Consider the following 13469-nt stretch of genomic DNA (forward strand, 5'->3'; position numbering starts at 1 on the left):
TCATTATAGGCAAGGATATTCGTACCTAGTGTTTGTATCCTGCACCACACTACTCGGCTTGTATGTATGATAAGCACATAGACCTCTGGATGTCCATCTAATTTAGGAGTTTTTGGTAGATGTAGGCCCGATCCGATACAAGCAGTTCTCGGGGTAACGTAAGTAAGTGAATATGGCCCAAATCATAATACCCCGCTCCAAGTGATTTGGGTTAATTGGCACAGTCTCTATCTTAAGTACAAGATTCTGGGCAGGTACGAATTTATCACAAACATCCTAGAAACCGAACCGTTCTCCTTTGATGTGCCGAGGTATATCGCATCTCCAAGCGGCATTTTTTTCCCACCAAGTCAATTATAATTCAATTGCGAGATATACACTATGATTGTGCCGGATTTTAGAGTACTCTTAGATGCTGTAGCCACAAATCCAGAACTTGGCCTACACATCTATGGCCCTGGTGACACCCGCAAGGGACAATGGCTTAGTTATGCTGAGCTTCGGCGCATTGCACAGCAGAATGCAGCTAAGTTGAGAGGAACCCATGGTTTCAGACAGGGCAAGATCACGTTGCTGCATTTTGATAATCACCGGGATAACATTATCTGGTTTTGGTCGACTGCCTATGCGGGCTCTGTACCTGCTATGTCGACACCGTTTGTCAATAGTCCCGACGCCCGCAAAGCCCAGATTGAACACTTGCATCAAATTCTAGAAGATCCAATTTGCCTTACCCGCAAGAGCACAATCCCTCGAGATTTTGAAGATATCCCCCTCCTACGAGTGCAGGCTATTGATGATCTTGAGGAAATCTGCGATGTTGTGGAGGAGTATGATCTGCCCGCAGTCAGACCAGACAACCTTGCTCTTCTGATGTTGACGTCTGGGAGCACAGGGAATGCAAAGGCAGTGTGTCTAACACACAGTAATCTCCTTGCTGCTGCTCGAGGGAAAGCAAGCGCTTTCCAGACGCCTCCAAATACATGCTTTTTCAACTTTATTGGCTTGGATCATGTGGCCGGCTTGCTTGAGATTCACTTGCACGCTCTTGAAGAAAGAGCAAGCCAGGTACACGTTCAATCTTCCGATTTGATCTCCGATCCCCTCGAGTTCCTACGTTTGGCAAATAAACACCGTATCAGTCGAACACTTGCTCCGAACTTCTTCTTGGCCAAGTTACTCTCGACCATAGAAAGCGCTGAAGCTCGGCTCGTGAATAGCAATTTCGATTTGAGTTGTTTGACACATCTTGCCTCTGGAGGTGAAGCAAACGTTGTCGCGACTGCGGACGCTCTGTCTCGGGTGCTAAGCAAGTTTGGGGCTCCTCGCAACTGCATCGTCACAGCATTTGGCATGACTGAAACTTGTGCAGGAGCGATATTCCATGATTCTTGTCCCGATTATGATCTTTCTCAAGAATATGAGTTTGCAGCTGTGGGTAAATGTTGCCCGGAGATAGAGATGCGTATCCGAACATCTGATGACCTGAAGACGAACGGTCATGTCAGTGGTGCTACTGCAAACGGCATTAATACAGTAGGGGATCTTGAAGTACGCGGCCCCATGGTTTTTAGTCGCTACTACAACAATCCGACTGCCACCGAGGAATCTTTCACCAGCGATGGCTGGTTCAAAACTGGTGACCAAGCCATGATTGACCGTGCTGGGAACCTGAACATTGTCGGTCGTACAAAAGATACGATGAAAATAAACGGCGTCAACTACACTTCTCAAGAAATTGAGTTCGCGATTGAAGACGCTGGAATATCAGGTGTTGTACCGAGCTTTACGATCTGCTTTGCGTACCGTCTTCCTGGAGCAGCAACAGAGCAAGCCTGCGTCGTATATCTGCCTTTATACCAGGAAGATGACATCGAATCTCGTATACGAGCCTTGGATAGGATTACAAAAATTGTTATACTCCGAACTGGCTCCAAGCCCTATGTTCTCCCGCTGAGCGGAACACTGTTACAAAAATCCACTCTTGGAAAACTGTCCCGGAACAAAATTCGCCAGGCTCTCATCGCTGGCAAATATTCTGCTCATGAAGAAAAAAACCAAGCCATCATCAAAACTTATCGAGAAAAACATTTCTCTCCTCCCACAACGGAGACTGAGAAGATAATGTCTCGTATCTTCCACGATGTACTTGGATTGGAGGAAGGTGAACTCGGCGTTGACGCCCCTTACTTTGAAGCTGGACTTACCTCAATTGATCTCATCAAGGCAAGACACCGCATTGAAATAGCCTTCAACATAACCGAGGAGATTCCAATGAGCACTATGATGACGAAGTCAACAATTCGTATGCTTGCCCAGACGATGGAGTCGATGGCATCTGGTGAAGTACGCGTGTACGATCCCGTAGTAACCCTTAAACATTCGGGCGACAAAACCCCCCTTTTCCTCTTTCATCCAGGTGTTGGTGAGATCCTTGTCTTCTTCGGTCTTGTTAAATTCCTCGAAGATCGGCCAGTACATGCTCTTCGAGCTCGAGGCTTCAATAAAGGTGAACCATTTTTCACATCCATCGAGGAGGTCATCGAAGTATATTACACAGCTATCCGGAAAAAGCAACCACATGGACCCTACGCCATGGCAGGATATTCCTGGGGCAGCATGCTCGCCTTTGAGGTGGCCAAAAAGATGGAAGCTGATGGTGAAGAGGTTGGCTTCCTAGGCGCATTTAATCTACCGCCACACATCAAATGGCGAATGCGTCAATTTGACTGGGTTGAATGTCTCGTTCATTTGGCATATTTCTCTGATCTCATTAGTGAAGAGAGCACTACCACGGTGGCCCCCTACATGCGTATATTGCCTTCAAAGTCTGCTCAAATGGATTACTTGTTAGAGATATCCAGCCCGGAACGACTAGAGGAGTTGGCCCTCTCGAAAGCCAACTTGACAAATTGGGCTGATGTTGCTTTTTCCCTACAATCGCGCGCCGTGGACTATGATCCTAGTGGCAAAGTGACCGCCATGGATGTGTTTTATTGCCGACCTTTGACAATCCTAGGTATTACGAAGCAACAATGGTTGGATGGACATCTCCGTGCCTGGGAAGAATTCGTCGGGGATGTGCAATATCATGAAGTCGATGGAGCTCATTACACGATGCTGCTACCTGAGAACGTCGGCAGTTTCCAACGACATCTAAATAAGGTTTTGAAGAAGAGGGGGGTATGAGTGACTGTATATCGACCTTGACTTCAAGCCAAGAAGTTCATTTTCAATGTGATTTATTTCATTTTTGAGAGTTATCAATGCTTAGCTTTCTTTCTTTCTCAGTGGGATGATTAGATAATTAAGCGAGTAGACTAGCTATAAAACATAACTAGAATGAAGAGTTACTATCTATTCCGTAGTGTTTGTATTCACAAAATCTAGCCCAGATTCGACTCGGACAGCACCATACAGGGACAGGATATCGGCATTTCCAGAGGATACATTCTTTGCAACTCGTAGATGCTGCCGAGCAACTTGATAGGCAGGCAGTTTGACATCGAGACTTTCGGCCAATGCCGCTACTTTGTTTGTCAGGCCGATGACCGCATCCAGAGTCACAATTGGCTGTAAATCTGATTAGCAGAGGACATATCACCAGTCTTTCTGATCGCTCGAGTTTTATCAACACTTACCACTTTTCTAGCCCATTCTCCACTAGCCATATGCCCCTGATACAACAGATGTTGTTTGATAGGGCCGCCTGGGTACATGGCAGCAAATAGCTTGCGCAAATTGTCAACACCGAGTCCGGACTTTTCAGAGAACACCATCAACTCAGAGACCTGCTCAATTGTTGTCATGATAAGAACGTTCCCAACGATCTTTAAAAGCGATGCCTGGCCGTGCTTTTCGTCGCTGAAGTCAATCACCGCACCCGCCAGGCTTTATGCTCAGTCAGTAATTTTTCATATCCCATCATTAGAGTCGGAGGTCTACCACTTACCAACCTTCAAGATACGGCCGGATCCTATCAACAGCTGACGCTGGTCCAGCAGGAACAACTATCAGATTACCGGCCCGGGCTGTGGCCGGCTCTCCAAAAACTTCAATTAAGGAAACTTAGTACTTGTCTTCCCTAGCATCCACATATCTCTTACCTGGCATGGTGACAAATTCGGCACCTTTATCTTTTAATTGTTGAGCAACTTTTTCCGAACCTGAAGCCGTGATTGTGGAACATTCAACAAAGAGTTTCCCCGAGATTTCACCCTTACATATCTCGCCATATACAGATAGAACGGCTTCCTCGTCAGCAAGACATGACCAGACAATATCAGATGGTGCGACAGCCTCTGTGATTGTTTCAACAGCCTTTGTAAGATCTGTGTCCTTGCACTGATCCCTTGCAACCTGCAAAGTACGATTCCATAGCAGCATAGGACCTTGGAGAAATTGGCTGTTGCATAGTCTACTGCTCATAGCCTAATATATTTTTGCCTTGGTTAGTTTTATTCTAACATTGAATCATTATGCTTGAACCCAGAACAATGGTTGGGAATTGCCTCACCTGGCCCATTTGGCCAAGGCCTAATAATGCCATCTTGGAAGCCATTTCGCTCACTATGCACCAATTCTCTCTGATATCCAGCAATTATTGACAAGAGCGTAACTTAGAAGAGTGTACCGCCAAATATTGCTTCTGAAGCATCTAGGTAGAGCTAGAGAATGTCGTAGTTGATGTTACTAGGATGTTTGTCCAATGCAAGTCTATCTTCGGCTCCTCAATTCTATTGGGAACTTTGAGATAGCCACTGATAAGTCGGCGGTTTGAAACGGAAATTACTGCATGCGTGATTTTGCTATAGAAGGCACCCCCGCTACGATAGTTTCCCCCATCAACGGACTTCGGGGTATTGCTCCATTATTTTCTACATGAGGTTGTTACGAAAAGCAGATCCCTAGATCCAATTGACACCCCCCCAGACAAGTAAGATTCTCTTGCTGGTACACTGATTAGCAAATCTATATTTACACTCCCTTCATCATTGGGCACCTACACGACTTTAATCCTATATCAGCCACATGCTCACGTTGTGTCGCGTTGCATGTTTTTCAATATTCGGTGGATATATTTCCTATCAGCATAGTTTCGTAACCTGGTATGTTCTGCAAGAGACGCATTTTGGCCCCAAGAACGACCGCCACCAGTCAACATCATCGGACATGACTGCATTGATTACATTTTCAGAGCAGAAGGTCGAAGTTAGGGCACAATAAGGTTTACCTAGTGGAAACGATACGAGCTGTGGGCCCGATACCCGTTTGATACCCGGGGGACCGGGATACCGGCTTGGCGCTATCAATTTGTCTTGACGTGAAGGTCTTGAATAAGGGCGCGTATGGAATATTATTTTGTTTAATACGGTATTTAGTTGGGGTATACATATTAACACTAGTAACTCTCATTATTGAGCAAAATTACGTACTAGGAATCTCACGTAAGAATGCAGTCTTTCTGCCGTCAGATTGACCCCTGGGATGGATGTCAGTATGCATCCTCGATCCAGGGGCTAGTTTGGTCGTATTCTCGCATGTTATACATACAAACCATTCTCGGAGGTACAGCGGACAAGGTTTGTTAAGGAACCCCAGCTGCCTCATGGCTGTTTTCTAAAAATTCCCGGTCAGACGGAAATGTAGTCTTGGCTGCCAGCGATACTACGAGTCCATCATCATCTACGCACAACCCCCTGTTTAGGTTTCTCGGAGACATAGGTAACTTCTGACATTTATAGACCAGATACAACAGAAAGAATAGTAAGCAGTACATATGTCTGGGACAAAGACTCTTCAAGACTAACCATCAAAAACATAAGCGAGATCCCCCTGCATTGAATGCAGAAAACGTGCACATGGTTCTGGAAGCAATCTCGAAGCAAGCCATGTTGACTAGCGGAGTCATCATTTTAATATCAACTCATAAGGTATCACGGATTTAAGCAGAGCTTAAGAGACATTTTTCTGAATAGGGAAGCATCCAACAGAATAGATTCAGCCATTCTTTTCTGCATTTCATGATTCTTCGAAGGGGCTGAAAACGCGCAAGCACTAACAATAGATGTAGAAGTAGATAGATGTAGATGTGATGGGTCTCTCAGTAATACGTCTATATAGACAGCCACTAGGTCAAGATTCGTATACCTTTACTGATAATAATACTGGTTCCTATTCTCTTCTCTATCTACTCCTTTGGTCACTCATCCAGCACTATGCAGCTCGTCATTTTGATATCGCTTCTCTCGGTGGCAGGTCTCTGCTCATGTGATTCTGAGTCTATCAGTGGTGAGTGTCTGACTGAACCGGATTGAAAGTCGATATAGGAAACACGCTCATATTTCTACTCAAGGTCTCTCTCCATGGGGCACTCTGCCTTCTCCGAACCTACCTAGCTGGATTGATTTCATTGTCAGTACCCCTAACACCCATTGTCAATGAAACAAGAACCTCATGATTCTAGGGTGTCAATCAATGGAACACAAACGCTCACCAGAACGTCGTCCCCTCAACCGGCAAGATACGAAAATACAACTTCGACATCCGAAGAGAATACGCAGCCCCCGATGGCGTGAACAAAAGCGTGATCCTCATCAACGACCAATACCCCGGTCCCCTAATCGAAGCTGACTGGGGGGATATAATTACCGTCACTGTAACCAACAATATAGACGTCGGGACCGAAGAAGGTGTAACTCTTCATTGGCATGGGTTGACTCAAAAGAATACTCCCTGGATGGACGGTGTGCCTGGAGTAACTCAGTGTCCTATCGTTCCAGGTGGTAGTTTTACGTATACCTTTCAAGCAGATCAATTCGGGAGCAGTTGGTATCACTCGCACTACAGTGCACAGTACAACGATGGTCTTTTCGGTCCTATTGTCATCCATGGACCCGTTCAGTCCGGATACAATTATGACTTTGACCTGGGACCCATCATGATCTCAGAATATACACACACAAGTTACTATGAATCCTTGGAAATGCTTTTTGAGTATCCCCCGGCGTTCCCCAACGTTGATAACAATCTCATCAACGGAAAGGGAGCTTTTGATTGCCAATCAAACTGCGACGAAGGTCCAAGTTTGGCCAAGTTCAAATTTACATCCGGTAAAAAGCACAGGTTACGGCTGATCAATACTGGCATGACTGCTAATCAAAAGTTTAGCATTGATGGTCATGAATTGACCGTCATTGCAAATGATTTTGTGCCTGTTCAGCCCTACAAGACGAATGTGGTTACCTTGGGCGTGGGTCAGAGAACCGACGTCATTGTCGAAGCAACTGGAAACTCCAGTGGTGTATATTGGATGCGTTCTGATATTGACATGGATTGTTTAAATATGACCTCCACCATCCCCAACGCAACAGCAATCATCTATTACGAACACGCCAATCTATCCGCCATCCCAACTACAACCGCTACACCCTGGACCAGCAACGAGTGCAGAAATGACCCTTTGGAAAGCACAGTGCCTTACTACCCCCAAACACCACCAACATATCCCGCAATTACTCAGGAGCTTCTAATCGAACTCAAGCCAAACGCCAGCGGTGCGTTCCTGATGTACGTAAACAACGTCTCAACACGCGTCAACTATGACAACTCAGTTCTCTTGGACGCAAAAGCCGGTATACCTTCATCTTCCCTAGACCCCGAACTAAGCATCTACGACTTTGGATCAAATAGCAGTGTACGGATGGTGATTTACAATACATGGGGTCAACAACATCCAATGCACTTACATGGACACAATTTTTGGGTTTTGGCTGAAGGAAAGGGCACTTGGGATGGGACCGTGACGAATCCTAACAATCCGCAGAGGCGGGATACGCACCTTATGATGCCGGGAAGTACGGATACGCCTTCTTATATTGTGCTGGAGTGGGAGCTGAATAACCCCGGGGTGTGGCCTATGCATTGTCATATGTCTACGCATGCCAGCGGTGGCTTGATTATCAACACTCTCGTGAGTTTATGATGCATGCTTCCAGGTATCGGATGAATATTTATTCTGACATAATTTTGCCATCAGGAACAACCTTCTTCCATTCAAAAACAACTCAAGATCCCTCGAGCTATCCCCGAGACTTGTATAAACTGGGCTTTCTTTGCGGGCCATGACTACATTGATCAAATTGACTCGGGGGTATAGATATTGTCTACATCTATGGAGGTTGATATATCTTCCCGTTCTGGACAGAATTCTAATGGTTCCCGTTTGGTGGTGATTTACATAATATACATAATATCGATGTTTAACTATTGAAATCCTGTAATATAGCCAACGGATGTGATTTTCTATTAAACTTCTTATAAGCCTGTCTTACGAACGTTCACTTTACGGACCTTGGAAATTACTATTATATTTATCCATCATTCACGAGTTGAAACAGTAATCCACCCGTTATCGCATACAATGATATTTGTACCCCATGTTTGGGAGAAGAAGATACATGTTCTCGGCGCCTATCGATTCAAGAAGTACCCTCTTGTCATATAGCAACCATTTCAAGCGATTGAATAGATTCTACGTAGTAGGCCCTCTAAGATTGGATGTGGTTATGTTCATTGGATGTTGCCATAAGAGGATATTGATGTGTACATCTCGTGCTCTTCCAAGGATTATATTTTGAGACTGTACGCTTCCAGAGTTCCAAGAACTCAAGCTCGAATACTTTTTTTATCCTTAAATTTGCTGACTTGCTTCTTCTCATGCTGTCTACAAAGGATACTACGTACTCACATTGAAGGAAAGGTTACAATACAAAGTAACTTGAGAATCGGAATACCTACCTGAGATAATCCAAATACACATTTAAGCATAGCACAAGCATACATCCATATCGCATCAAAATCCAATCAGGACCAATTGAGTCAATCAATTCATGCAAGTCATACTCCATCCACGTTGACAATCCCCAGCTTAACCCCTTGCAACATGCCTATGCATTGTATGGATACCTACATCTCACATCCATCCCTACACTACACAAGGCACGTACCCCGTAAATCGAACCAAATCGCTGGAAGGGGTAGGAAATATATAAATGTACTCCGTAATAGATCCATTGACTATAGACTTGGCATCTTCAATTTCCAAGTTATAAGTTATAGTGTGGAGATTTCCCCCCCGGATTGAGTGCCTCGCTCGTGGGTAATGTATCATACGTATATTCCTTGAATCTTGCATCTTGAACCTTAACGACTGCAGAAAGATCCACGGTACATTCAAAAGTTTAAAAAAAGTTTCTCCTTGTAGTTAAAAATATAGCTCCAGTATTTTTAGATCCATTGCCGAAAGAACCGTACCTACTACGTATCAAAGGGACAAGAACAACGGGTATGCAAGAAAGACGACATGCATAAACACAAGAATGACAGAAAGGAACCTTGAAAAGGCCGCCTGTCAAGCACCAAATTCTCCGAACATGTCTATCCAATCAGTCAAAAAGCCGATTCAAAAATGCAGAGAGTTGGGTTCATACATTATTAAGTTATTAACTCACCTCACCTCGCGGGCCGCGGAGTATGATATGCATATCTATACTGGATTAAGATTGAGTGGAATGAATCAATGCAAGAAAGAAAAAAGATTCTGTCTCCTTGCTCGTGGTGGATGGGCCCGCTCATCCCTTGATTTGGGTATGTTAGGGTTTATAGGTTGTTTCCTGATTGGGAAGTTTAGGCTAAGAAAGAGCTTTTTGTTACCGTCCCCCCTTGCCGAAGGCCTTGATAGTATATACAGCGTACATATACCTAAGCTATAACTTCTTAAAAGTCGTAATTATCCTAACATATTATAGTAATTGTATGGAGAGACTTGGAATAAAAGTTCCCCAAGGATCTCATCCCGTTCAATGGTGTGTGGCTCTACATAAAATCGTCAGGGCTTGCGGGGATACTCCTTGCTCGTGGTCTAATGGATTGTGGTATGGGGAAATATTGATGTTCGATCTTCATGAGTCGATAGTTTATCTTTATCAAGGATTAGGTAGTAATACAGGTTTGGATGATATTGAAGTTTGAAGCATTACCAAAACTAGAGTCTCGGGGCTGTGGGTGGGAGGCTATTGAATTCCTGTGAATATGTGCCTACTGTAATCGAAAGATGTACATGATTGACGTGGCAATCTCAATTCAATATCCACTGGGTATGGTTTCTTCACTTTCGAGGTCGTTGGCGGCGTACGGGATGCTTGGTTCTTCTCCCTGGCATGTCCAAAGGTCCAAAAGTCATTTGATGCCTCGCTCTGGGCACATGGTCATGCAGTCAACCGTGTATACTTTTGGTATTAGGCGATCATAGGATAGTAATGTCGGGTGTAGCTGCCTCTAGTTGGCACAAACAGATTTACTACCGTCGTTAGCCATCATTGTACACGCCTGACAACCAGGATAGCTTACCCAGTGAAGAGACAATCAAAGCTTCCATATTCAATGTTGTCTTTTGATTATTTACCATTGAAACTGGACATGCTTGGGTATTCGTAGAACCTTGGAATGTATATATGTATACATCTAGTCTTAAGCAATGTTACAGATGCTTGCAGTGTTCAGTCTGGATTTAATAGATACCTGGTGGATGTATATATATATATATATATATATATATTTTCCAGAGCCAGTTGACAACTCCAGCGCAGATTCAAGGATCAGAACCATATTAGCAACTGTAGTCACACGTGCACTGGATAGTAGTTTCCATCTATCTACAACACATGTAAATCAGACCATCTGATGTCTAGATATAGGTACTTCGTCCGATGCACAAAGTACGTAGTAGGCGATGTGACAAAACTAACCCTAATTCTCGTGAAGGGTTAGGGTTGAAATTTACATCTTGGAGGTATTCCCGAAGCAATACCCGTAAAGCATATAGTTACATGCCTGCATGATGATTTTTATTGTTAACCTCGGAACAGACATGCGCGATCCATGGCTCAATAAACTTCTCAATGTATCACAACGTTAACGTAACATCTATACTATGGATGGATGAAAGTGCGGCTCATGGTATAAATTCTACAGCCGCGTAGGTTAGTACTCCGTAATGCTTCAACGCATTCAAACGTTTATTTCTTATTCTACTCGCATCCAAAACTTTTGCCAAAAGCGAATGTTTGTTTACATGATACCATGCAGACTGAATGAAACCCGTCTACAAAAGATAACTTAGTTACATACGTAGTTCCTTAGTAACTGAGAAATAAAGTGGGAACGTGTAACGTATCGTATTCTGTGTGTCTTGTGTGTCTATCTGAAGGGAAACTATTGGACATAGGTTGCCATACATAATTATGTGCAAGACTGTGGACGCTAATTTAGTAAGCAGTTCTCTTGGCAAATCCTTGTGATGAGGACCGGTTGATATCCAATGAGAGCAGCCGATTGGATTTATGCGCTGCAACAACCGCATCCGGGATAGCTGTAAAATATCGTCTGTCAGTAACTTATAATGTAAGACAGTCGGTGTATCTAGTCCATGTCATGTTTTGCATTAGTCTCAACTCTCGAGTGATTGAGTGATTGTATTTCCGTGCCAATAATAAACATCAAACGACCCGTGAAAGTCAATTACGTAGTCTATTCCAAGTGCATTGCATCCTCTGTTGTCGTATTGACTTGCTCAGATTAGGGTTTGCTCCGTCCCGTGTTTACGATGTTTATTTACTACGTAAGTTAGTCTGTCACTAAAACGCGTCGATTTGAAGAGTGTATATCGTCATCACCAGCGCAAGTAACTTAACTTCAGAGTATGTTTTGTACAGAACAAGATTTGGACAGAGAAGCCATCCTTATATACGTCACAGATGGTCCAGCCATCGAAAAACGGGTCTGGTGGTCGATGCTAGTACTTACTATGTACTAGGCTAGTGTGTAGGACGGGTTCAGTGACCGGTCTGTGCTGAGGGAACGCGTTTCACGGCTTCTTCTGAGTATGTAGTAGTTATGTAACTGTCCGATCGGAAAAGCGAAGAAAGACGAGGAGGGGTAGTGTCTCATGTTGTCTTGGTCTTAAACGTCCCGTCTGACCTGACAGACAGCCCTGTCGTGTTTGTTTTGAAATGTCGTCGGGGCCAGAATCAGGATGTGATGGGAGGTGCATAACCGACGGTGATCTCGCGAGTCGAGACGCCGAATGGACGCACGAAGAGGGGGCATGGATTGAGTCAATTGGATAGCCCCCAACTCGTCGCTGCGAACTCTGAACTCAGTGTCGTAGCGTGTGTGCTGGGTAAGTTAGAGATTCTGGGAATATGGAGAGATAAGAACGAGACGACGTAGCATCCCGCTTGGCCAATCAGGGCGCATATCGCAGGCCAACAGTCACGGGACTTGGCATCCTAGTCGCGTTTTTCGGCTTTGTTTACCTCTTGGCACGACGCGGGTTCTTTTTCCTCTCTGTAGGGTAGTTACACCCTACACTACGAGTCTTTCTGTCAACGAACATGCGAGCACTCACCTTGAGCGACTTCTGGCAGTAGCTCAGCAAAGTCCACAAGGGCAATCGTTTCAGCTGGCCATGGTCCATGCCATGCCTGTACGAAACCCACGGAGTAGTACTACGTAAATACTTGTAGTAACTTGTGTTGGAAAGAGAGTCCAATCTCGAAACACCGGACGATGGGGACCAACAGCCCAGTTAGTGGGGAAAAAAGCAAAGAAGTACGACTTTATCTCATGATCAGATTCGTCGAATGCAATCCGATACGATGATCCTCTTGTGCCTGGGCTGCTGATTGGTTCGTTGTGGTCGCTCGCGTGTGATGGCCCGGACGAGAATAGCACATCAGACCGCCTGCTTCCAGCAGTCGCTCTAATGGAGGTGAGCTGCGCTAGTATGAACAAAACTCCAAACACATGGCGCATGATCCCTGTCTGTGGCCAATTAGATGGAATTTCGCAAATCCCATAAGGCTTAAGCGCTGTGAGTGAGATGCGTGATGGGTCAGTCAGAGTTTAAGAAGGCTGAGCTGAATAGATTTGCAGTCGATGGTCTCTGCCGTCTGTTTGACAGCGTACATAACGTACTACGTAAGTTAGTAGTATGCTGGCATACTGGATGTGTCTATCTCTACCGCTCTACAATAGTTAACTCATATACAGACGCACACCCCGGTTCTCCAGATGCAGCCTGTCACATAGCCAAGCAGAAAATAGTTACTCGCAACACTGCCTCAAAAAGTGATAGCATCTACCGTAGTATTCCTGACTAGTGCGGGGTTGATCAGGTACAAGCCACTCGGCGGAGTCAGCGATGCTCGCCATTCTCGCCGTCGATGTCATGACTTGCTCATCTCTGCACTTGCGGCGTATGCCATGCTGATGGCTGATGGGTCCGATCGTTCTGTTCTTGCAGATGGCCCTGTAGATACGCCTTCTGACTCATCCAATCACAACATCCAAACATGTTTTGATTTAGCTGAACATACATGACATGACTCGATGTCATACAAACATAG

At 44.7% G+C, this 13469-nt stretch overlaps 3 protein-coding genes across 3 annotated transcripts; 2 read left to right on the top strand and 1 right to left on the bottom strand.

Moving 5' to 3' along the window:
* Positions 1 to 381: 381 nt before the first annotated feature.
* On the top strand, positions 382 to 3189 carry EYB26_005909 (uncharacterized protein; the record flags this gene model as incomplete). Its single annotated transcript, XM_054265186.1, has 1 exon — positions 382 to 3189. One exon carries the CDS (start codon positions 382 to 384, stop codon positions 3187 to 3189), a length of 2808 nt encoding a protein of 935 aa, XP_054121161.1.
* Positions 3190 to 3357: 168 nt separating this feature from the next.
* Positions 3358 to 4549, bottom strand: EYB26_005910 (uncharacterized protein; the record flags this gene model as incomplete). Its single annotated transcript, XM_054265187.1, has 5 exons — positions 3358 to 3573; positions 3642 to 3891; positions 3953 to 4052; positions 4107 to 4431; positions 4517 to 4549. 5 exons carry the CDS (start codon positions 4547 to 4549, stop codon positions 3358 to 3360), a joined length of 924 nt encoding a protein of 307 aa, XP_054121162.1.
* Positions 4550 to 6218: 1669 nt separating this feature from the next.
* EYB26_005911 (uncharacterized protein) lies at positions 6219 to 8158 on the top strand (the record flags this gene model as incomplete). The annotated part of the gene is made up of 4 exons (XM_054265188.1): positions 6219 to 6291; positions 6356 to 6414; positions 6467 to 7972; positions 8039 to 8158. 4 exons carry the CDS (start codon positions 6219 to 6221, stop codon positions 8156 to 8158), a joined length of 1758 nt encoding a protein of 585 aa, XP_054121163.1.
* Positions 8159 to 13469: the final 5311 nt, after the last annotated feature.

The sequence above is a fragment of the Talaromyces marneffei genome, chromosome 4, assembly GCF_009556855.1.
Source record: "Talaromyces marneffei chromosome 4, complete sequence".
Classification (NCBI taxonomy): Eukaryota; Fungi; Ascomycota; class Eurotiomycetes; order Eurotiales; family Trichocomaceae; genus Talaromyces; species Talaromyces marneffei.